Genomic DNA, 24,743 nt, shown 5'->3' on the forward strand with positions numbered 1-24,743 from the left:
CGCATCAGCACCCCCCGACCCCAACCGCGAATGAGCCGAGCGTCGAGCCCGGGAAGTGGACTGACGCTGCGGCTCTACTTGTTCGGTCGGTTGTACTGTAGGGGCGGCGGCTGGAGCTGTATAAGCTGGCGTATATGGTGGATAACCAACCGGGGAAGTGTAGCACATCGGTTGGCCTGGCCAATACCCGTACGGTGGAGGTGGGACCGGGTACGGGTACTGGGCGGGATACATCATCGGCTGCTGCTGGTATGGCAGACCGGGTGGTGGGTATCCCGGTTGTATGTAATTCACCGGCTGCTGGGCGGCCGGGTATGTATTTGACGGATGTGGTGGTGAGAGATTGAGGTTGAGGTCCATTGTCTGACCCTGCTGTTGGGTGGCATAGTGGTCGGAGGAGCTCGCCGCATCCGCCTGGTCGTCGGCGAAGTTATTGTGTGCCCACGGATACATGTCGTTATGGTGATCGGGTGCTCGTCAAGACGTTGGCTTCTTGCACGGGTCCCCACAGACGGCGCCAAAATGATACTGCTAATTCTGTGTAAGCAATATAAAATAACACGAGACCAATTAAAGCAAGTAAAATCTTTATTGATCCCGGTAAAGGCCCTAAGTACAATCTACTTGGCTGCTCTGAGTACCGACTGACTGCGGTCGGGATTCTCTAACAACAACCTATCGATCGTCCAAAAGTCCCTTACACTGTAGCTACTGTGGGTATTTATAGCCGCTATTCCAGCCGTTCGGCATGTCCTCCACGTAGCCACCACGTGTCATCCTCCCGGGTGCCCTGCCTGTCGATGTAAAGAGCCGCCACGTGTCCTTCGTCAGCTCTTTCGCCAAAGGGCTACCGCTCGGTGGTCGACACCGTCGCTCGGGCAACTCCGGTCGGTCTACGACCGGGTTCTTCTCGTGGAGCCCGACCTGTTACCTGTAAAGACAAGGAGAAAGAGACAAAAGGCTCCTCGGTCGTGGTGAAGCTATGTCGGTCGGGATATTCCCTACCATACGTAAAACGCTATTAGCGCTTGCGTTTTACCGGGGGTCCGGCGCCAGGTACTGTTCATCGTCTAATCGGTGTTGATTTTAATGGTGGTTCATTTTGAGTACTGTTCATCGTTTTGAGTTTTGTGTATCTCGCCGGTTCTTCTGGCCCCACTGTGCCCCACTGTGCAGCTGCTTGCGAATTAAATCAAGAAGTGAACTCAAAAGTGAATAGTGAAACAGTACCATTATGTGTCGTATTTACAACTTGATTTCATTAGTGCAGCTTGATTTCATTAGTGCACAGTGAGTTCTTGATTTCAAGAAGCAGCTGCACAGTGAGTTCACTTCTTGATTTCATTAGTGCAGCTTCTTCTCACTAATCAAGAACTGAGAAGAAGCATTTACAACTTGCGTTTAACCTATTCGAAGCAAAAACTCACTTGCGAATTGCGTTTTGTGTATCTCGCCGGCCTTCAACTTCGCCGGCGACGGCGAGTACAAATAATTGACAAAAACGCAACTTGGTTTTGCGTTTTACGTATAATACGTAAAACGCAAAACAAAGTTGCGTTTTGTGGGATACGGTATTGCCGCAAAAACGCAAGAGCATATTGTGTTTTACGTATACAAATACGTAAACGCAACTGCCTCTTGCGTTTTCCTCAAATACAAAAAAAAAAAAAAATACGAAATACATCAAAAACGCAACTACGAAAGGAGTTTTGCATATTTTTGTCCAAAAAAAAATACGACACATTTTGGAAATTTTGCCTTGTTGACCGCATATTTTAGTCTTTTTCCCGTGTGGTCGCCATGAGAGTATATAGCTAGCTACTAAAGTTTATATTAACGGAATTTAGAATTTTAATATAATAATTGGTAAATAAAAAAATTATTAAATAATATAAACCACTCAATTTAAGAAACATTTATAATTAAGTACTTAATATTATTGACTCTTATTAGATTTGTTGATAATAAAGAACATTACTAAATAAATATAGGCCCTGTTTGGTAAAATGACTATTAGCTGATAGCTGTTTGTTGTTAACTGATTGTGTTAATTAAAGGGTATAAATAGTTGATAACATTAGATGATTGTAGAAAAGTGTTTGGTAAATTAGCTGTTAGCTGATAGCGGTTTAGCATAATTTCTTTTCTCAAAAAGCTAATTGAAAAAGTTACTTGGAGTAGCTTTTTGATTTTAGCCTTTTGGAGTTGCAAAAAGCTAATTAACCAAACATTTCTATTGATATTTTAACTAAATCAAATAATTAATAGTGATTAAATAAGCCAAAATTGACCTATAGGCCAATTTTTACCAAACAAGACCATAATTATTAGTAAATTAAAATAAGCTATAAGTATGTAAATAAACGTTTCATCGTCTCTAATTCTCTATGTTACTCAGGCTTGGCAGATTACTACCATCTCATAGCAACAGTAATTCTCATTTCTCAATCAACTCTTAACATCATCTCTTTGGTGCTCTGGTATCCCTCCTTGTTCTCTGCTCCCCTCAGTTCTTGCTGAGTTCCATCCCCTAGAGCTGGAGCCGCAACGAATACGAAAGTCTCCGAGTTCGGCTGCACGGCCACTTGTAGGGTGGACGAAGGTATGCTAATTCTTGTTCATAAAAATGTGGCCTTTGCTTAATTTTCTAAAGAATTGTATGGGTGTAATAATTCTAATAAGGATATAATCCCATTTGGATATTTCTTTATGCTATGGTAAACTCACTGTATGGCGGAAAAATTCAAGAACCCCTACATGCTCATAACCTGTTTGTGTTTATTCCTGTATAAAGCATTGTGGATAGGAAAAGGCTTGTTATTCTTTATGTGTATATGTTCGTGAATCGTGATGAAGTATCCCTTGACTTTTAACTAGCATAGTGAAGCTTTGTGAAAGTACAACTTCTCTAAGCAATAAGCTGCAAGTTCTTTTTTTGGATTATAAAGATCTGTTGTATATAAGGTTTTCTATCTACTATTGAAAGGATTTGGCAGCAATTTTTATCCTAAGAAGATTTTTAATGCTCAAGAAATTAAAAGCTGATTCAAACCAAAGAGCAAACCCATTGAATTGAAACAAGTGGATCAGTTTGGTCTGAATTATTGCAAACCTATTGGTTCAGTTTAGTTTTTAGTCTGACCAAAAAACTGATCCTCACTAAACATGTTCATAATTCTGTAATTTTTCTATTGTTTCTGTAATCTTTTTGAAAATTTTAGTAATTTATAGATATTTTTAAAGCCAACCCCAATTAAAACAGAAGTTAAATTTTCAGTTTCGGTTTTTGTTTGGCCTTCTAAACACACTAAACTCCCCAGATACTCACTCCTAGCTGTTAGTACCTAACTGAATTTGAGTTGAGGTTTGATAACCTGTAAGTGGGTTCTTTTTAGCCTCTTTTATTTGATATTCTTTAAATGGTGCTTAGCATTATTTTATGGGTTTTGTTCCAGGGTGACAGGTGATATGGAAGTAATCCCATATTTCCAAGAATATCCAACGAACCAGTCTCAACTATTAGCTGCAAAATTGACATGAAAGCAATCAAAATTTCACATGCTTTTTATCTCAGAATTTTTGTGCCAAAATCTTCTCATCATTACTTCTTTTCATCACCATATTCTTCATCTCTTCAAATAACAGCCATTGATGAGATTGAAACGGAGACCAGTTCTATCTCAAGCTCGCTTTACAATTTTCTTCCGGATACAGAAAATCCCAACAAAACGGTCAGCCTCGTATGTTCTGCCCTGAAGCAGAGAAACCTTGGCAGCACCAACCAACAAGAGGAGCTTTCTGGTTGTTTGCTAACAAGCTCTGAGATCTCAAGGGTCCTCTTGCGATGCCAATCTGATTCTTGTTCTGCTCTCGCCTTCTTTGATTGGGTCAGAAGTATCAACAGCAATCGTAATAGGTTAGACACGCTTAATTACTGCCTTATGGTTCACATATTGGCTTGGTCTAGAAAGTATTCCCAGGCAATGGAGATTCTATCCGAGCTGGTTCAACTGTCGGTGAAGGAGGATTTGGTGTTCAAGGGCTTGATTGATAGCACTGGGTTGTGTAATTGGAACCCTGTGGTGTTTGATATGCTCATCAGGGCTTACCTCAGGGCGGGAATGCTAAAACATGGCTTTCGGGCATTTCTAAATGCAGCCAAGCTCGGGTTTCTGCCCAGTGTCATTACTGTTAATATTCTTTTGAATGCACTTTCCCAGTCGAATCATTTTGTCAGGTGTTGGCAAGTGTATGCTGAAATGGAGAGAATTGGGGTGCATCCTAATTCGTGTACGTTCAACATATTGACACACACCCTGTGCAAGAACGGGGATGTGGATAAGGTGGACGAATTTCTGGAAAAGATGGAAGATGAAGGATTCGAGCCCGATATCTTCACCTACAATATGTTAGTCGATAGCTACTGCAAGAGAGGGAGGTTGAAAGATGCAGTGTATTTGTATTACATTATGTACAAAAGAGGCGTCCCCCCGGACTTAATAACCTATACGACCTTGATCAATGGTTTCTGTAAGGGCGGGAATGTCAAAGACGCTCATCAGCTATTCCTCAGGATGATCCATAGAGGCTTCATACCAGATGCTATCTCGTACAATACTCTTTTGCATGGATACTGCAAAGACGGGATGATGCAGGAGGCCAGGTCGTTGTTGCACGACATGATTGGAAATGGAGTATGCCCCAATAACTTCAGTTGTTGGACGGTTGTAGAAGGATATAGGAAATATGGTAAACTTATCTCGGCTTTGAATTTGGTTCTGGAGCTCCCGAAATTTGGTGTTACAATATCTCATGATATACATGAGTACATAGTACTTGCTCTGTGCAAGGAGAATCGGCCATTTGCAGCCAAGACTCTCTTGGACCGTATATTTTGCGAAGGCTTTGAACCTAACTTGGTAATATATAGAGAGTTAATTGTTTCCTTGTGCAACTGCAATTGTGTCGATGAGGCATTGCATCTGAAAGCCGAGATGGTGTCAAAAAATTTGAAGCTTTGTCTGACTACATATAGAGCTATTATTAGCGGGCTATGTGGATCAAGCCGAAGCCTAGAGGCAAATTCCATGGTGCAAGAAATGATCGATTCAGGGCTGCAACCAGACACTGAAATTTGTAGAGGTTTGATCACTGGGCACTGTGATGAGAAGAACTTTCAGGAAGCACAATTCTTACTAAGCTATTTTGCTGAGAAATTCCAAATTATTGATACGGTTTGTTATAACAAAGTTGTATGTCTTCTTGGCGAGAAAGGTGATGCTGCTGAATTGATGGAGTTTCAGGATAAAATGATGAAAATGGGGTTTACACCAAATCAATTGACATGCAAATATGTTGTTGGTGGACTCCAGAAAGCTTTGAAGATTCACAGAAATAATATATTGGTGCATTAATCTTTCAAGGAGAGTGTTAAAGCAAAGGAAGCAATCTGTTTATCATCTGTCCAAAGAATTGTGCGAAAAATACAAAAGCATATTTGAAGTGTGGCGGGCGAGAACATTTTTGTAGCAGGGGGTAGATGACCCGAGCTATTAGCAACAGCAGCGACAAGACAAGATATCGAAGCATGTATAGGGTCTTGACTTCTCTTCAATTTCCCGCGCTGTTGGTAGTGGCTCCATCCTGTATATGTTGCCTGGAGCGCAACAAAAGTCGTACAAGTTTCTGCATGCGCCTTTGCTAAATGGAAACACTCTTTCAGGAATCCCCCTGCATCGAATATCAATCTGTGTTTTAGAATCATTCATGATTTTTCATTTGGTAACTTATCTTGACGTGTTTCCAGTAACTAGTATTGATCAATCTTTTGATAGCAAAGCATTCAAAGTCATTTCAGTTAATCCATTGCATGTGAGCAGAATAAGAGTTTTGAAACTTTGGAACCAGATTTAAAGTCGTGTGTGTGTGCGATATGACTAGGAAGCAAAATGGAAACTGACCTTAAATATTGGATGCGCCGCCTCCTTACAAGCTCGTAGGTGGTCTGGTTTGTCAAAACAAGGTAGCTGTTCAAGATAAAAATTCAGTTCAGTATAGTATAGTATAGGTTACCGAGCATAGAAGAACCATAGATCTAAATGGTGGGGGCTCCTACTGCTCTGATAAATACTACTGTAAAAGTGAAGAAAATACTCACCTATGGAAAAGTAGGAGTAGAAGCAAAAACACGAGGCATATGAATAAAATAGCTAACAACAATATCACAAATGCGTATATCCACCTGAAATTTGAGACGTAAATAGACCAGAAACACGAGGAAAAAAGTGAAAGATGTATCAACTATCAAGACAAATATTGTCAATGACAGATACATACCAGGGCTTTGATAAATTAGACTTGAGGTATTGAATGTATAAGATGCCAGTCCAAATGCACAAGGCGGTTTCCTCACTAATGTACCACCTAGTATAAAATAAATAAATGAAGGGTGTTCACACACTTTCCATATGAAACCAAACTAAGTATAGAAAATTATTTTTAATACAATTAGCAGAAAGATGTTTGATTCTGCAGACATATACTGTAGGTCTGCATCACATAGAATAATGTACACTTACCAAAATTTGCAATGGTTACCCTGCCCTATACATGTCCCAAGCCAAACACAATGATGATCAAACTGGAGAACACATTTGTCACAATCCTGACAGTGTTTAGTTCGTGGGGGCTGCATAAATTTTCCAAGGGAAGAAACGTGAATAGGATTGTATTGCTTGAACTGTGATTAATTTCCTAATAATGTGAAAAGTACAAATCATAATTATAGTGCACTGAAGTGAACGGCCATTTTCAAACACACAAAAGATAAAATAAAATACAATAAATAGAAACACTCTACCTGCAGGGCATTACAGTGAGTGCATGTCACAGTTCTGAAAAACACCAGGAATAAATTATTCATGAAAATTGAAGGATTTTGATGTAGAGCCAATAAGATAGTTGCAGAGCATTGACAATGGGTAAGGAACAATACGAAAAACATAACCATAATGATTAAACCACTCACCGACCTAACAGATGTTCCATGGGGGTACATATCCATCACAAGCTTTGTCCAAGATGTCGCATTACTATCTAAAAGATCTCTGCCCACCTTGCTCTGATCAATCGTAATAACTACACTGCCATTTTTGCTTGAAGCAGGTTTGCCTTTGCTTGATCATTCAACATCAAGATAAGCAGCAGAAAAAATCATTAATTATTATCTGATTATTGAAGTCATATAAAGATAACAGAACTCTTCCCAAATTCATTAAATGTCTTTTTCTTTACATACATGTATACACGATCAGAAATCAGAAAGATAGTTCTCTTACTTTGAGGCCACTGACATCCTATTAGACAAGGCACCTGCCTCATTCACAGCCCTCATTGCATCAAGAACATACCTATATTTTTCCAAAAGAAAAAGGAAATGAGATTAAAGTTGTCCTCAGAATAGAAACCTTTCCATACTATGGGCACTCTAAACCAAGGGCAATGAAATGCAATAATGATGGATATAAAACAAAAACAAAAAAAAAAAAAAAAAAAAAAAAAAAAAAAAAAAAAAATTACCCAGGAGAGGAGCCAGAAGTGATGAAATACTGAGCCAGTGTAACAATAAACAACAATAAATACATCGCCGTATACCTATGAGAAAAATCAATTAACAATAGGAAGGTTATTTTCAATTTTATCAGCAGAAATTAGAAGAAATTAATATCCATACCATTATACCAATAGTCCACAAAATACATTTTGCTCCATCCATTGGCTTCATCCCATTAAATTTCCCCCAAAACTTAATCAAATTGTTTAAATATCAGTCTGACACTACACAACCAAAAGACCAGAAGGGTTGAGACTTCACTCTCTCTGAGTAAGAATCATTATCTCTCTAGTTAAGCTAGAGAAAATACTAAATTGGATGTAATGGCATTGAGACTTCACTCACTAAATGCATTTATAAATCCAATATTATCAAGAACACATTGCTATTACCATAGAGTTAGTTACCAATCAATCCTCAGCACCTAGAAAATTAGCAATTCCCTTCAGTAGCTAAATGTAAATCTCAGTACCTAGAATTTCCCTTCTCAACAATTTCATATATTTATGCCGTGCAAAGAAAGCAATTCTCAGCCAAATTAAACCCCAACTAACCAAAAAGATCATATGATCAAAAACTCAGAACAGAGTCAAATACACCATCATTACCATGGCTCTTGTCGCGTTTTCTCAACCAACTCTTTGTCAATAATAAATAGAACACCGGCGGAGACCACGTGCAGCATAACCAACGCTACTTTCAATCCCAGCGTAGCTCTCCGAGCTAAGACCAGAAAAAAAAAAAAAAAAAAAAAAAAAAACGTTTCAAACTTCAAATTCAACACACTACGAGCTCAAACACACGCACTGCGCGTGTAAAAGCACGTGTAGCTATAGAGAGAAACGATGAATTTAGTTACCGGGATCGGAGAGGCAGGGGAAGAGGCGAAACCACCGGTCGGAGAAACGATCCCACGTATCGCGACCGCCGCCGCCGCAAAGTGCGCCCATTTCCTTCACTCACTCGGGAAGATTCTCCGTCACTCACTCGCTCATTGCAGGAAATCTGAATCTGGAATTGCAGCGCAGTCAAATTGCAGTCTTCAACGTTGGGATTTGGACCTTCGCAGACTATTGAACGATGATAATTCAACATGAAAAATGTTTATATATATATAACATTTAAATATGAAAAATGTAAAAATCATTTTATTATTATATTATTTTTGGAACGAATTATTATTAGTATAGTCCGACTATAGTCTATGTATGGGTTTGGTTGAATCCGTATTATGGACGTGTTTCATGAGGATTGAAGTAGACAACACTTTTTTTGGGCGATAAGTTTGTTGGTCCAAATCCATTATTTACTGTTCAATTCGTTGGTAGCATGGAAGTAGGGCTAATTTTGCACAACAATACAAGTAACAAAAAATTATTATGAGTTTATAACAAATAAATATCAATTTCTTCTCTATATATATTAAAACGAAATGATTAGGGCATCAAATTTTCCTCAAACGTTTGAAAACATTTACTGTATTCACATTATTTTATAAATTCATGTAATTTTAATTACAAATCAATATCAATATCAACATAATTATTAAATTAGTCAACATAACATGTCTATATCATTAATTTATAAATATTGCATATATTATATATTATATATCACTTCTCTTTTCTTCTCTTTCTCTTTCTCTGTATATATTAAAGCAAAATGATTAGGGACAAATCTCGATCTCCTTCTCTATGTATATTAAAATAAAATGATTAGGGAAAAAATTTTCCTAATCATAATCATCATAAATAATTAAATAAAGATGAAAAGAAAATTAAAGTGAATAATAAGCAAAAATTTTAGTGGATAGGAAAGTAATTCACAAAATTAATTTGAGTAATAATTGTTGATCCATAATTGAGAATTCAGAATCAATATTTACATGAACATCTACACCTACTTCAACACTATAAATAAACCATCATCCACAGGACCATAATCAATACTACAATTATGTTTTGGTCGTGGCGGGAATTGGGAGGATGGTTGTGGCTATAATAGGGAGAATAATATTTATGGGAGTTTAGATCTCTTATAGAGCTTTATACCGTGCGATCTGGGAAAGATGAATCAACAAATGCGCAGTAGACATGAAGAAAAAGTTGATGATAAAAATCATATCTTGCTTCTGAACCTGGGGCTTTGATTCTTGGAGCTGTTATTTCTTAGAAGCAGAGGCAACCGTTAGCCGTAGCGCGCTCATGAACGCGAATAAGAAGAAGAAACAGTTTACGTAAAAAGACTATTTTGCCCTCATGAATAAAAAATTTAAAAAGGTTTAAGTTTTTTCGGCCAATTTTCATCGGTGATTTGGTTGGAAGGATCAAATTTGCTAAATAAATAAAAAAAACATAGTTAAATTACTAAATTGTTAATTTTAAAAGTCATGAAGCGAAATTAACACGCCCCCTATAGTCATAAGACCAAAAGTGTAATTTGTTCATTTGTTAAATTAATAATAGTCCGTGCATCGCACGGGACACTTACTAGTTACAATTAAGCCATGAAACCTTTACAATATGCAACTGACTCATCGAGCATACTAAATTTGTACAACTTGACTAAAAGTGTTTTGTCTACCATGTTAAGTAGTAACGTGACATTTAACAATTTTTTAAAAGTAAAATTTAGACGTATGACGTTTGGAGGATAGATTTTAAATATTTATATTTGAAAATAAAAAGTCTACAAAAAATGTAATGTGTAAGATTGTATAAAAATCTATAACTTTTTTAATATCAACAAACTTTTTAGAGTAAAATTTTATTGCAAGCTGATGGTGGACTGCCTTCTTAAAAGCAAGAAAGTGAGGAACAATAGCCAGAATGTTATCGAGGCTTGCCAAAAGGAATTCCTGAGATTTATCCAAGTGGAAATAAAACACATCTACAAGGAGCTTAACAAGACATCGGATACTCTGGCCAAATCATTTGTGCATGCCCCAAACACATGCATGAATTTAACTTCTCCACCCGTTTCGGTCGAAGTTTTTTTACTTAAACACCAACGAGGCTTGCCTCGTCAACAATGATCTCGTTAAACTCCGGGGTTTCTCCCTCCAATAGATGTAAAAAAAAAAAAAAAAAAACAAACAAACAAAAAAAAAACAAAAAAAAAAAACAAAAACATTTTAGGGTGTGTTTGGTTCGCATATCGGAATCGGAATAGGAATGAGTATCAAATACTTGATAATGATAATGGATTTTTGTGAAAGTATTTTGCATGTTTGGTAGAAGGGTGGAATAATGGGATGAAACCTTTATAAAATAAGGGAATGAGTTTTTCCATTAATGAGATATTCAAAACCCATAGTAGTGTTTTAAAAATCAGTTAACCAAACAATAACAATCACTTTCATACCCATACCTGAGTGCTAAACCTACCAACCAAACACACCCTTAGAAACTCTTAATTAAATACTATCAGACTTTTAACGGGGCATTTGGTTGGAGGGAGAGAATTACGTGGGTAATGAACTAAAATTTCATGGGAGATGAATTACTGGGAATAAAGTTGGAATTTAAATTCCAGTGTTTGATTTACCGGAATAAAATTACTGAGAATTTCAATTTCAACGTTTGGTATACATGTGAATTGAAAGGGAATAAGTAGTATAAAGTCCAAAATATCTATTGTTGTTGTCAGACATCAATTTTAAGTTAAAAAAAAAAAAAGAGGGATAATTTTGTCTCATCATTATCTTTTTTTTTTCTTCCTAAAATTCATGGAATTAAAATCCCAAAGGAGCATGAGATTTTAATTCCATGAATTGCAATTCCTTCAAACCAAATTAAAGAATTTAATAGTCTTTAGAATTAGATGGAATTATGAAAATTAAGTGAGAATGAAATTAAATTTTCTCAAACCAAACGCTCAGAAAAGTTTGGATCAAATACTACTTGCCGTATAAATACTTCTAAAAAAATTTGTAATTAAATATCTTCAAAATTTTAAAGTATATAAAAAGTCTTTAAAAGTTTATAAAATTTGTGAGAACGTTAACATGTTTTTGGGGCACATGTGTTATTTCATCGAAGTTCAGGGGTAAGAACTTAATTTCCCGTCCATTAGGCAATTGGCTAACTATGAATAGGGGTGGGAATAGGCCAGGCCCCTACCAGGGGCCTATGGCCTGGCCTGTTTAGGGCCTGGCCTGGCCTGGCCTGTTTAGTTAAAAGGCCAGGCTTAGGCCTAGTTAATAGCCTATTTAGTTAAATAGGCTTAGGCTTATATGTGAAAGCCTGGCCTACGAGCCTGCAGGCCTGGCCTGTTTATGTATATAATATATATAAAATATATATTTAATATTAATTATTTTATATTATATTTTATAACTAATATTTTGTAATAATTACAATATAACCCAGTATATATATATATAAGTATAAAGTCAATATCTGATAATCCTAGGACTGTCTGCGTTTGTGGCTTTGTGGACACAAACTGTCATGTACTCGTTTCTTCCCCAAAAATCGAAATCTTCGAATCGACTAACGCGACTCCGGCGAGGCTGCGGGCGGTGAGGCGGCGTGGCGAGGTGGCGACCGGAGTTGGACAAGCGGCGACCGCAGTTGGACGACTCAGACTGCTTTTCTGCTATCTGCTTGGTGGCGACCGGCGACCGGCGATCGGAGGTTAGTTTTATTAATATACGTTTGTTTGTTTAATTGTTTATTGAAGTAGACACTCAGACCTGCGTTTCATCACCTGTTTATTGAAGTAATATGCATACTGCCTTGACTGTTATTTAATATACACAGGCCTGAGTGTTGTTTAAGCAGAAATATGTGGCCACGATTATCAATTTATCACACACACTCTGACAATTATCAGAATAATAAAAACCAATAGCATGAACCCATACACGTAATAAACCTATTGAAAGCAAAGATCAAGTAATGAATCTGCTAATTAAAGGACACAGTGATTGTATATGGTCAACAAAGTAATTGACAGTAGTTATTATTTAGTTCAAATAACTAAATAAATAAATAACTAAATAAATAATGTTATGCACTTATGCACTAATAAATTGATTAGTTATACACTAATAAGGAACTGCAAGTCTGCAATGAGCAATTTAATTAGTTTATTACTATAAACAATTATTACTCAGTTTATTGATTAGTTAAGCAGACTAATAAATTGATTAGTTATAATATTAATTATTATAAACAACTAAACATAATTAGTTTTTTTTTTTTTTACTATAATTAGTTTATTACTATAAAGTTTATAGTTTAGTTGTTTATAATAATTAATATTAGATACTTAGATGTTACTTTGTTTATGTGTTTTAATGGCTGAATAATTATAAAATTATATAGGATGACAAGTAACAATACAAATGAATCTATTCCTGAAGAAGTGAATGTGCAAGTTACAACTACAACTCCATCAATTTCTTCAAGTCAACCAATTGAAAATAACAATTCTGAAGAAGTCAATAGGGTTGATAATGATTCAATCTTAACAAAAAAGCGGAAAAAAACATCTCCGGTATGGAATGATTTTGAAGAAATTGAACTTGCTAATGGTACAAAGAAAGCAGTGTGTTTGTATTGTAAGGAAAAATACTCTACTGGTGGAAAGGGTGCAAGCACTAGCCATCTTAAGAGGCACTCAGAGATTTGCCTGCAACGGAAGTTGCATATCTCTCGAGAAAATAAACAAACAACGATACAATTTCGGCGCCTAGTGAATGTGGTGGTAATCCCTTTATTGTTCCTAATGCTAAATACTCCAATGAAAAGATGAGAGAGATTATTGCTAGTGGAATTATGGTGCATGAGCGACCATTTAGCATCGTAGAGGATGACATGTTCATGTGGGCTTTTGAATATGCAAATCCAAATTTTAGAAGAGTCAGTCGTAAAACAACAAGAAGTGATTGTTTGCAATTGTATGAAGCTGAAAAGAATACTTTGAAAAGGATTTTGAATAATGTGAGTAAGGTTAGCATTACAACAGACATGTGGAAGTCAAGTCACCAAGTAGTTGAGTACATGGTTGTGACAGGTCATTTTGTTGATGCAAGTTGGAACCTTCAGAAGAGAGTTTTGAATTTTGTCAAAGTGCCTCCTCCTCGACGAGGAACAGATATAGCAAATGCTATTTTCAAGTGTTTGAGAGGATGGGGCATTGAGAATAAAATATTCTCAGTAACTGTTGACAATGCATCTTACAATGACTCTTGTGTTAGAAGTTTGAAAGAAAACATGTCATTGAGCAGTAAGTTAGTACTTGATGGTCAACTTTTTCATGTTAGATGTTGTGCTCACATTCTGAATTTGTTGGTGCAAGATGGCCTTAACACTATTAAAGATGTCATTCATAATGTTCGTGAAAGTGTGAAATTTATAAATTCTTCAGATGCAAGGCTAAAGTCATTCCATGAAGTTGTTGAATTAAAAGGATTGAAAGAAAGGAAACTTATTCTTGATTGTCCAACAAGATGGAACTCCACATTCTTGATGTTGTGTACTGCAAGTAAATTTAAGCATGCATTTTCAGATTACAATGAAAAAGAGCCCCATTATAAGTATGCACCATCATTTGAGGATTGGGACAAGATTGAGAAGGTTTGTAAACTTTTGGAGGTTTTTAATGATGCAACTCATGTCATCTCAGGTAGTGATTACCCTACTTCTAACTTGTATCTTGCTGAAATTCAAAGGGTGAAAAAGGTTATTGATAATGCAGCTGAGTGTTTTGACATGTTCATGCGTGAGATGGTAAAACCTATGAAAGCAAAATTTGACAAATATTGGGGGGAGTGTAATTTGTTAATGTCTATTGCATGTGTTTTAGATCCAAGGATGAAATTAAATGGTATTAAGATAACTTTTCCCTTATTGTATAAAACACCAAGTGATGTTGAAAAGAATGTGGAGAAGGTGAAAAGGGCATTAGAAGATTTATATCTTGATTATGTGAACTTGTATAGTCAAGATGCTTCTTCTACTAGTGGACATAGTGAAGTCAATGTTGAAAGCAGCACTCTGGTTGATGGTGGACAACAAATGGATAAAGGGATGCAAGAATTATTGAGTATGGTCTACCAAAGTCAATCAATTCCTCTTACGAAATCAGAGTTGGAGACTTATCTTGAGGAAAATCTTTTTATTCCTTCTTCTACTTCATCCTTTTGTGCCTTGGCGTGGTGGAAAAATAATAGTCCAAAGTTTAAAGTTTTATCAAAGATGGCTTCTGATATACTAGCTGTTCCTATTTCAAGTGTGGCATCTGAATCCACATTTAGTGCCGGGGGAAGAGTCATTGATGAATATCGTGCTAGCTTAAATGAGGAATCTATTGAAACTCTTATTTGTGGTGGGGATTGGCTTCGTAACAAGTACGGGCTGAAGAAAAAACAAAAGGTAAGAATGTACTTGTTACTTTAATATTTTATATTATTTTATATTACTGCTTGTTACTTTAATTATGAGAACTTGAACTTGTAATTGACTTCATTATTTATTCTCAATTTTTTTCATTGTGTAGGGAGATTCTGGACAACAGGAGATTATGTTGAAGCCATGACTTGTTTCATTTTATGTTTGAATGCTATTGTTGTTATTATGTTTAATGTTTCATGTTTGTATTGTGAACTTATGATTTCTGTTGTTGTTAAACTTGTGAGTTGTGAATTTGTGATGGACTTTTGTATTATGGACATGTAGACTTGATGTTATCAAACTTGTATGGTTTTTGTATTATGAACTCGTACTTATTAAACTTGTAGGTGTTGTTTGACATTTTATTATAAAATATGAACTTAGTTTTGTCATTTATGAATATTGGTTGATTCACTTGATTGTAACTTAATAATATAATTATTTTTTATAGGTATATTCATATATATATAATATTTAAAAGGCTTTAAAATGTAGGCTTTAAATAGGCTTTGAGCCTATTTAAATAGACTAAAAGCCTATTTAGAACCTATTTTGAAGCCTTTTTAAAAGCCTATTTACTAAATAGGCTTTTAAAAAGGCTTCAGGCCAGGCCTACTGTAGGCTCAGGCTTGAGCCTAAAAAAAAGCCTACATACAGGCCTAGGCCCAGGCCCAGGCTTTAAGTTTTCCTAACAGGCCCAGGCCTAATTTTAAAAAGCCTGGCTCGGCCTGGCCTATTTCCACCCCTAACTATGAATTACGAAACAGTCGTTTTCCACTTTTCCAGCACAAGCTTTGTCCTCTCACTCTACCTTCATCGCGATTTAGGGTTTCTCCGTCTTGCAGAGTCGCAGCTTTGGAAATGGTAAACGCTCCCTCTATATCCTCCTTGTACTCTTAATGCATATATTCATGCGCCCGCGAATTCTATGTTTCTTAGTGGTTGGATGTTAATTGGCCGATATTTAAAAGACGTCCTTTCATTTTTTTTTTTTTTTTTTTTTTTGGTTCTTTTCGCAGGCTGATTCTCCTCGCAAAAGGTACAATTCTACTATTGTTATTGGTTTTTATTTATCGTACATGTATGTATTGGAATAACAACCTGCTTTGGTTATGCCCAATTTTCTGGTTAGGGCTTTGTTTTTGTTGTTGAAGCTCCCGGAATTGAGGAGTTTTATGTGTCGGAAAGTTGCCGATTAATAAGATTTTGAATTTGTATATTTTATAGATGGATTACTTGGGAGTTTTATGGTTAGTGGAAATAATCAATGAAAGAACCTTAAGTCTCTGTTTAGTGTTTACTTGTCTTCGGAAATTTATATTTCTTTTGAGCAATTTTGTGAGTGTTGAATCTATTGACTTAAATGTATTCAATTTCTCTACAATTTATGGTTTATGTTGAAGATATGAATGCTATAAGCTCTGGATCTGGCAGGTATTCGCCATCTCCTTCCCCCTGGGAGGAGAAGTCTCGCTCTAGATCCAGGTCTCGCTCTAGGTCATATTCAAGGCAAAGGGGAAGGTCCAGAAGTCGTGACAGGTTAAACTATGTCTCTATTCTGTCTGTCTCCTTGCTGATGCATAATAATTGATGGCCTAAAGCTACATGGTCTTTAATGTGTTTGTAGATAGTCTTAAATTACTTTTCTTTATTTCTTGGTTAACTGTATAGAAATGATGCTAATAATCCTGGAGACACACTCTATGTCACTGGTTTATCTACTAGAGTGACAGAAAGGGATCTTGAAGAGCATTTCTCTAAGGAGGGAAAGGTTGGTGTTGTAAATTAGTTTCTAATGAGATTTTGTTTTACTTGGTGCCTTTTTCTTTAAGTAATTTGATTCTTGGGAGTGGGATGGTCTGTGGAGGATTGCAGGGTCAGCTCCTTTCTTTGCAAAAAAAATGTGCATTTGATTGCCCCGTCATTTTCTCAATAATTTTTAGTATCCAAGCTTTATTACCTTTGATTCAACTAACAACTACCTCATCAATTTTGTATTTCGGGTGTTAATCATTGATCAGTTTTTTCTTTTGATTTTAACTCTAATATCTTTTACTTATACACTAGGTAAAATCAGTGTTTTTGGTTGTGGAGCCACGGTCTCGCATCTCTCGTGGTTTTGCTTTTGTAACTATGGATAATGATGATGATGCCAGTCGCTGTGTCAAGCACCTCAATCAGTCAGTTCTTGAAGGCCGATACATAACTGTGGAGAAGGTAAAAGCTATATGTAAACAGAGTGCTGAAGAGTGGCCTACATGCTTGTTTTCCTGTCTTCTTGTTGTGGATGTATTCTGACTATATACAGAACACATTGTGTCAGCTTTGTTGGCAGCAATCAAAGATGACCAGTTCTTCCATTGCAACATTTTATTCACACAGCTTGATCACTGGGCAGCTAAAACAGCTTTTCACATGCATCTGATCAACTAAACATAGCAACTATTTTGACCAACAACTATTACAACCTCAGCAAATAGTTTCAACTCTCAACTAATCAACAGTCAATAGCAACAATCTAATGAGGCTTTTATGGTATCTCATGTCTGGCATCGGTTTCTGTTTTTCATATTATTTTTGCATTTTATGGTAAAACGTTAGGACATTTTTGTTGCTAACAGTAGACTTTGTGTTCATGTGGAGGGCTATGCTTTTGCTTATCATCATATTTTGTGAAATGCATTTTCTTCATCCATTTGTGTGTATACTGAAGATTATTTTTGACTGGTCTCCATTCCCTTTCTGACATTTCTTTTTGATAGAAAAAGCAGATCTTTTGATGTTAATACATTAGAAACTATAGAGTAGAACTCTGCCTAAAAAATTTTCCCCCAATTTTTAAGATTGTATAATGTGTAATTCTTCAGATTTATACGTATCTTGTGTTTTCAGTCCCGAAGGAAACGGGCAAGGACCCCAACACCTGGGCATTATCTTGGGCTCAAGAGCAGCAGGGGCGAGAGTAGGATGCCTTTATATATATATATATATATATAGTATCTATATAATGTTTATAAAATATTTCTTCATTGTGAAAATTTGATTATATACTGATTGGTTTGGGTCATAGGTTATCGTGGTGACCGTGGAGATCGTGGAGACCGTGGAAGGTACCGTGGCTACAATGACTATGGCCATCGAAGGTCTCCAAGACGTTCTCCATATCGAGGTGGCCGAGAGCGAGATCATTCTCCTAGGCCTTCACCATATGGGGGAAGGTCAAGAAGGGATCGGTCGAGGTCATATTCTCCTTATCGCAGTCTTGAAAGGAACTATGCTCGTGGTAGATAGGACCTTTCGTCATGGATCTGTCATATTTTCTAGCTGAGTTTCTGTCTGATTGAAGTCTGGTTTGAATTTCTGAATACTGATGCATGTTTTGTGCCTTTCTAAACTTCCATCTTCCCTGCCTTGAACTCTTGAAGGTTTGAACTAAAAAATGGTAGTGACATCGAAGCTGAATTGTTACATTGTTGTGTATATTGTTGTTCATGTACGGTGTATCTATATAGTTATTGTTGTGATTATTATTTGGCGTATTAAAGTAAAATGATTATATTGTACATAAAAGTTAATTTTGAATCATGTTGATATTATATACCACACTTTTAATCAAAATAACCAGAGACACCGTTTGGACATATTCTTAGCAATTTAGCACTTCCATAAGTTAAGTTGGTGTGAGTATTTAGTTTGGTAAGCATAAATTTTTAAGCTTCGCCGAGTATTGACTTTTTTTATTTAAGTCTGTAAATTTAGATTAGTTTATCTTATTGTAGTCTTTTGTCAGTACTAATTTACTTCTTTTGTGATCTTTTGCTAGATAGGGATTGTTTTTGTAGTTTTTTGTTGGGTAGGGTTTCTTGTTGTTGTCTTTTGTTGCTTAGGGTTCTTCGTTGTGATTTTCTACTGACTAGGATTATAATATGAGTACTATCATCTATAGAGGGTTCTTTGGTGCGGTTTTGTACTGACTAAGATTATAATACAAGTGCTATCATCTATAGAGCACCCGCATATTTGAGTAGCGGCAAAACATTTCTTAAGGTCATATACTCTTAATAAATCAAACACCATTTTGTAAGGTAATTTGATTTTTGTTAACATTATAGTGCGGGTAGGTTTTCTAGAAATTTGATTTTTGTTACACAAGTTAAGGAGGTAACACTGGCTTTCGATAGAGCACTAGGGCAGTACCCAGCAGGTAATTCAAGCAATTGGAAGATGCTCGTATGGGAAAAGTCCAAGGAAGAGTTCGTCAAAATCAATGTGGATGGATCGGTGAATCTGCTGACAAACAACGCATCTTGTGGGGGCATTATCCGAGACTGCAAAGGAGACTGGAAGCAGGGCTATGTGTTTAACACGGGTATTGTACCCCATTCGAAGCGGAGGCATGGGCACTCCTCAAAGGAATACAGGTAGCAGTTCATATGGTTTGCAAGAAGATTACACTCGAATCAGATTCAACCACGCTGGTTAATTACATGCTTAACACCAGAAGACCATCAACAGCTGCACATAATGTCCTAGAAGGTTGCAAAAAGGAGCTGAGAAGATTTGATGCAGGGGAACTCACTGTCATAGCTCGAGAACAAAACTACGCAACCGACAATCTAACCAAACTAAACTACGCAGCCGACAGTCTAGCCAAACTTGCCCATAACTTCCCAAAGGGCATCCATGCCTTAGATAACCCTCCTAAGAGGATGGAGAGTATTATAGAGGACGATATTGCTGGACGGCCAGCTTCGCGTCATATTTGTAACACAAATTAACTCATGTTGTCCTTTTTTGGGTATCCCATTCCAATCTTCCATGATATAAAAAAAAAAAAAAAAAAATTACAGTTGGCTAAAGCCAGTAAAAGCAACTCCGCCCAGCCCAAGTGACAAGCGTGAAAGTCTATCCAAATAAACCTTCTCCTTCTTCTGTGTCTCAGTCTACACAAACAATGTCAGCTCTACTAAACCTCCAAACCCCCAAGCTATACTCCATTTTCTCCCCCTCTCTTTCTTCACACAAGCTCCCTCATCCTCAATTCCCATCTCTACCCCTAACCTTCACCAGAAAGGCTTCCATATGCCTCTCAACTTCCCGTCACTCCGGCCTCGTCCAAGACGAAGACGAAGAACCGATTATAGGCGATTGTGTTGTTTTCGAAGAAGGCATTTTCGACGACCCGTATCTCCGCCCTAGCCCGAGAAGCGGCCGCGGTATTACTGGGCAGCAGAAGAAGAAGAAGATGAAGGATTCGGATGAAGTGGAGCCTGAGAATCTAGTTCCGGAGAAGTGGATTGAAGTCCAGAGGGAAGTTAATATTACAAAGAAGGAGAAGCGGCGGCTCGCGCTGGAAATGGAGTTCGGGAGGCGCGTGGAGAGGAGGCGGCTTTTGCTCAGACCTATTCCCGATGGCAGCAGGGCCAGCGTAGAGGAGGACTACTCGAAAGTAGTTGATCAAAAGCTGAAGCAGTTAAAGCCGATCCTACTTGATAACCCCGTGTTTCCTGAAGAGGAAGGGAATAGTGCGAAGAGCGACGAGGAGTTAAGTGGAGGCGAAGAAGAGTTCTCTGTTTCGAATAGCAGAGTGGCGCCGAAGAACCCGAGACGAGCTGTGTACGGCGGCGGTTTGGATGATATAAGAAACTTCTTCAATAGTGAGAATTATGATCCTACTGAAACCAAGACATCTGAAGGTATAGCTCTTAGTCTCTTCGTGTTTTCTTTCCCTGATTTTATTTCAGTGTATTGATTTTGCAATTGTGTAGGCCGTCGTAAGCTATTCTCCAAGGAGGAAAAACTTCTGTTGAATAACAAGTTCCCTGATCTGGCAGTTGCTACCTCTGTGAGTTCCCAACATCTCATCCTAAATCGAATTCTTCAACTCTTTTTCTTTTATATTTAATGTATGTAAATACTCATTTATATCTGTAAACATGTTTAGATTGGAAATGTAATCAGTTATATTGATTGGAATTTTAATAAGCATGTACTGATTTTGAAATTCCCTAGCCCTCATGGCCGACACCCAGGCCGATAGGATAGTGGAGGGGTAAATCACGGTGACTTGTCTCTGACCTATTGGCTGGGAGGACCACTGCATGCCCACAAGGAGGGGTGTCCCATAGGATAGAGGATGGGTAAATCACATCACCAACCCTTTGGTTGGGAAGACCAGTACTCCGGGCCTGATAGGATAGTCGATGGGTAAATCACGGTGACTTATCATTGACCCATTGGCTGGGAGGACGTGCCCACAAGGAGGGGTGTTCCATAGGATAGTGGATGGGTAAATCACGGTGACTTGTCACCAACCCATTGGTTGGGAAGACCAGTGCGGCCCCCCAAGAAGCCTACCATATTGGGTGAAACTCTCGCACTACATTTGCCAGGCTTGATCCTGTGTCATTGCCCACAATGTAGCACCCAGGAACCAACTATTGACAGAGTTCTTTCTTCTTTCCCTCCCTTGTTGAGCAGCCAGCTCATTCTCTACCTATGTATTTGTCATCTAATATGGCACTGAAACTTTAAGGGCTGCTAATTGAATTACTCTGTATCTTATTTGTGATGTTGGACCTTGCATTCTTTGTGAAGATTTTCACAGTTGTTTGGACGAGCCATTTGTCAAATTATGTTTGGGAGAATGGAAGATATACTGACTTGTTACCTGTGTATAAAATTTCTTCATTCATTACTCAAGTCTCACTAGCCAGATCAAGATCTATTATACGTGGATATTGTAAGTTACAATGAATATCTAGATGGATTTAGGTTCATTGGATAATGAAACTAGCTTTGCTTTCATTGCATATGAACACGATTGTGTCTTCATTGCTAACTTTGTTACAAGAGTATGGATTTGAGTAACAAAGTCGTTTTAATCCATTAAATGTTTAATTAATAGTTTAAAAAAAAAAAGAAGGAATAGCCTGTAATAATGGAAATGCCACTAGTTGTAATTGAGGCTGTTTGAATTCTTCATGTGTTGGGTTTACTGTCCAGATTATTTTGAACACATTATTTGTTTTAAATAAAAAATAATAAGTAATTCAAAATTATTGCTTCTCATTTCAACTGCTTCTGGCTTGATATTTGGACCAATGAAGCTTGATTACTTATCCAGTTCCATGTTAATGGTGCGGGTTTCTATATGCACTGTTATACTGATTTGTGGTTTCTTTTGATGTGCTTCAGGGAAAATGGCAACCATTCCATACTTTTGCTGCCTCGGGAGAGTTCTACTTCAGCAGATCTTTGTTAAAACACATCGTTGATGTCAATCTTCCTGACAATGTATGTTAGACAAGAACAGTGTTACAGACTCTTTCCGCTTCTCTGTACATTTGACAAGTAGTAGTAATGCTGCTTTAGGAATATGACATAATGACATTGGATTTTATAAATCTGTCTTGCAGGATGGTTTGACTGCAATTCACAGAGCGATCCTTGCGAAAAAGCACGCGATTTTCAACTTTCTTTTGAGAGAATCTGCAAATCCCTTAATTCGTGATAAAGTAAGTGGGGAAGTATACTATATGCTTGATATTCTTAATTTGTGCTCTGGGTCAAAACATAGTTTAATCATTTAATTGCATATGCTGGTATATTATATACATATATATAATATATATAGACACACCAGTTGGAGTAGGGTTTTGTTTTTGGCCTTTGTCATCAATTTTTTTCTTAAGCTAGAGGAACATGCTTGTGGAATTCTGTTATTGAGCACTAAGATTTTCATGCATTTGAATTCTCTCTTCTTGCTGATAACAGGATGGAGCAACATTGATGCATTATGCTGTTTGGACAGCCTCTAGCCCGATGATAAAGATACTTCTCTTGTATAATGTTGATATAAACCTCCAGGACGAAGTATGCATATAACTATCATCCCTTTAATTTATAGCTTACCAATGTGTATTATTTACTAGGGAATGCTTTCTCGTTTGCAGTATGGCTGGACACCTCTTCACCTTGCTGTTCAGTCCCGGAGAACAGATGTAGTGAAACTTTTGTTGTTAAAAGGAGCTGACAAGACTTTAAGAAACCGGGTAAGGAACGTTTTGTTTGAGTTTTTTCTTTTCCGAGTTAATACCTCCAATGGTCCTTCGAGTATTGTGCTTTTACCAGCAAACGTCCTCCGAGTATCAAAAAGTGACTAGTAAATGTCCTCCAAGTATAAAAAAAATGACCACATGTGGTCTTCCGTTAGCAAAGACATGAAAGTGGCTTTACATTTATGACTCACTCAGTTTACCCTTCAATTTAACGCCACTTTCACACATTTGCTAACGGAAGACGGGTGGTCACTTTTTAATACTCGGAGGACGTTTGCTGGTAAAAGCACAATACTCGAGGGACCATTGGAGGTATTAACTCTTTCTTTTCCCTAGTCCTATGTTCCATGCTTTTGCATTCTAAGGTATCTAGGTTACAGTGTTACATTTACAGTACCATATCTACCTGAATATTAGATCAAAATCTCTTAGATGGAAGTGCATATCGTTTATTTGTCTGCTCCATGAAGATTTTGTGCCATTATCCATGTCAAGTGATTGCACACGCTCATTCTGTTGCAGGATGGTTTGACTCCAATTGATCTTTGCCTCCATTCGGGAAGGAACATCAGAACTTACGAACTTCTTAAATTGCTGAAACAACTTCCTAACAATAGTAAGAAAATACTGGCAAGCTGAATTGCTGCTGATTGAATTCGCTAGACAGATAGCCAACTCGAAGCCACTGGGATCAGCATTGTTGTCCAGCTCTGATCCCAAGTGCAATTTTATTCAGTTGGTCTTGTGATGGTTATACCAAGAATGGGTGTACAAATGACCAGAAATGTGAACCAGAGAATACAAATAATAGTTAGTTATGCTAGGGAAAGAGGTTGGACTGTCTTGGTAAGACATTTTTCATGTATCTTAATTTGGTATTGTATATATCTTAAGCATATTCACTAACTTAGTTTATCTTGATTTCAATATAGTTTCATTGTCCACATAAATTACCCTTTAAGCTCCCATCCATGGCTCCTTATGTCAACCATGCATGGCCGACCCTGAGCATGTGCAAAGTGAGTGATCGCATAGACTCGTTTATCTTAAACTACGAGCAGGCGTTGGTTGATGCATGTGCAAAGTGAGTGACCGCATAGGGTCCCTACCTGGACTCGTTAATCTCAAACTCCATCTCAAAGTACGAGCAGGGTGTCGGTCGACCCTGAGCATGTGCGAAGTGAGTGACTGCTTAGGGTCTCTACTTGAACTCGTTTATCTCAAACTACGAGCAAGGCGTCGGTGGCTTTCGACTTTCGAGTAGTCATTCCTAACATAACTTTGTTTGATTCATGGAAATGTTTGTTCTCTTAGAGGGAAACTTGGACCGCGTTTGGCTGGATTTCAATCAATACTCCCATGCCAAATTGTCCTGCTTGTACCTATCCTTTTAATGTTGCATTTCGTACCACCATACGAAATTGGTACCTGCTAGAGTAGCTACACTCCTTTTTCTTGTCTAAACGTTCTTAACTCACCTACTCTATATAGTACATTTTCTTAATTAGTATATGTTGAAATTTCATATCCTATATGCAGCAATATTAGTTATGCCTATCTTTTAAGGACAACCTCAACTAAGTTGGTCGAACAATTAATTTGGTAACTATAAGGTTTTAAGTTCAGCATTCTGTGCGAAATGCCGGCCTATTGGTCTCGTTTCGGCTTGAG

The 24,743-nt window shown here is 37.3% G+C and overlaps 6 protein-coding genes across 11 annotated transcripts; 5 read left to right on the forward strand and 1 right to left on the reverse strand.

Moving 5' to 3' along the window:
* The first annotated feature begins 2,410 nt into the window (after positions 1-2,410).
* LOC109177954 (pentatricopeptide repeat-containing protein At5g40400) lies at positions 2,411-5,571 on the forward strand. 2 transcript variants are annotated; one of them, XM_019327469.1, is made up of 2 exons: positions 2,411-2,628; positions 3,464-5,571. In XM_019327469.1, the coding sequence occupies exon 2, from the start codon at positions 3,537-3,539 to the stop codon at positions 5,412-5,414; it is 1,878 nt and encodes a 625-aa protein (XP_019183014.1). In that variant the 5' UTR covers positions 2,411-2,628; positions 3,464-3,536; the 3' UTR covers positions 5,415-5,571. The 2 variants fall into 2 exon arrangements, with proteins under 2 accessions (XP_019183014.1, XP_019183013.1); XM_019327468.1 differs by having other exon boundaries at positions 2,411-2,602; positions 3,456-5,571.
* LOC109177955 (protein S-acyltransferase 10-like) lies at positions 5,378-8,706 on the reverse strand. Its single transcript, XM_019327470.1, has 11 exons — positions 8,472-8,706; positions 8,221-8,335; positions 7,579-7,653; positions 7,338-7,409; positions 7,032-7,175; positions 6,860-6,893; positions 6,579-6,688; positions 6,337-6,423; positions 6,158-6,241; positions 5,961-6,026; positions 5,378-5,730 (listed from the first exon to the last, which is right to left on the reverse strand). Exons 1-11 carry the CDS (start codon positions 8,560-8,562, stop codon positions 5,553-5,555), a joined length of 1,056 nt encoding a protein of 351 aa, XP_019183015.1. The 5' UTR covers positions 8,563-8,706; the 3' UTR covers positions 5,378-5,552.
* Positions 8,707-13,368: 4,662 nt separating this feature from the next.
* On the forward strand, positions 13,369-14,309 carry LOC109177559 (zinc finger BED domain-containing protein RICESLEEPER 2-like). Its single transcript, XM_019326946.1, has 2 exons — positions 13,369-14,196; positions 14,292-14,309. Exons 1-2 carry the CDS (start codon positions 13,369-13,371, stop codon positions 14,307-14,309), a joined length of 846 nt encoding a protein of 281 aa, XP_019182491.1.
* An 89-nt stretch (positions 14,310-14,398) lies between these two features.
* LOC109177663 (zinc finger BED domain-containing protein RICESLEEPER 2-like) lies at positions 14,399-15,289 on the forward strand. The gene is made up of 2 exons (XM_019327088.1): positions 14,399-14,994; positions 15,119-15,289. The coding sequence occupies exons 1-2, from the start codon at positions 14,404-14,406 to the stop codon at positions 15,155-15,157; spliced, it is 630 nt and encodes a 209-aa protein (XP_019182633.1). The 5' UTR covers positions 14,399-14,403; the 3' UTR covers positions 15,158-15,289.
* Positions 15,290-15,626: 337 nt separating this feature from the next.
* Positions 15,627-18,545, forward strand: LOC109177662 (serine/arginine-rich splicing factor SR45a-like). 3 transcript variants are annotated; one of them, XR_002053612.1, is made up of 7 exons: positions 15,627-15,876; positions 16,032-16,051; positions 16,447-16,551; positions 16,684-16,783; positions 17,080-17,229; positions 17,336-17,974; positions 18,083-18,542. XR_002053612.1 is itself a non-coding variant. In XM_019327086.1 (7 exons), coding segments are annotated over exons 1-7 (672 nt in total). In that variant the 5' UTR covers positions 15,627-15,873; the 3' UTR covers positions 18,304-18,545. The 3 variants fall into 3 exon arrangements, 2 of the variants coding, with proteins under 2 accessions (XP_019182631.1, XP_019182632.1); XM_019327086.1 differs by having other exon boundaries at positions 15,627-15,875; positions 16,028-16,051; positions 17,905-17,974; positions 18,083-18,545; XM_019327087.1 differs by having other exon boundaries at positions 15,628-15,876; positions 17,905-17,974; positions 18,083-18,545.
* A 1,346-nt stretch (positions 18,546-19,891) lies between these two features.
* LOC109177657 (ankyrin repeat domain-containing protein, chloroplastic) lies at positions 19,892-24,105 on the forward strand. 3 transcript variants are annotated; one of them, XR_002053611.1, is made up of 9 exons: positions 19,892-20,123; positions 20,187-20,708; positions 20,781-20,857; positions 22,210-22,308; positions 22,431-22,529; positions 22,789-22,887; positions 22,968-23,066; positions 23,595-23,918; positions 24,005-24,105. XR_002053611.1 is itself a non-coding variant. In XM_019327072.1 (7 exons), the coding sequence occupies exons 1-7, from the start codon at positions 19,967-19,969 to the stop codon at positions 23,709-23,711; spliced, it is 1,332 nt and encodes a 443-aa protein (XP_019182617.1). In that variant the 5' UTR covers positions 19,893-19,966; the 3' UTR covers positions 23,712-23,999. The 3 variants fall into 3 exon arrangements, 1 of the variants encoding a protein (XP_019182617.1); XR_002053610.1 differs by having other exon boundaries at positions 19,893-20,708; XM_019327072.1 differs by lacking the exon at positions 24,005-24,105 and having other exon boundaries at positions 19,893-20,708; positions 23,595-23,999.
* The last annotated feature ends 638 nt before the right edge of the window (positions 24,106-24,743 follow it).

This window comes from Ipomoea nil, unplaced genomic scaffold, assembly GCF_001879475.1.
Source record: "Ipomoea nil cultivar Tokyo-kokei standard unplaced genomic scaffold, Asagao_1.1 scaffold0805, whole genome shotgun sequence".
Classification (NCBI taxonomy): domain Eukaryota; kingdom Viridiplantae; phylum Streptophyta; class Magnoliopsida; order Solanales; family Convolvulaceae; genus Ipomoea; species Ipomoea nil.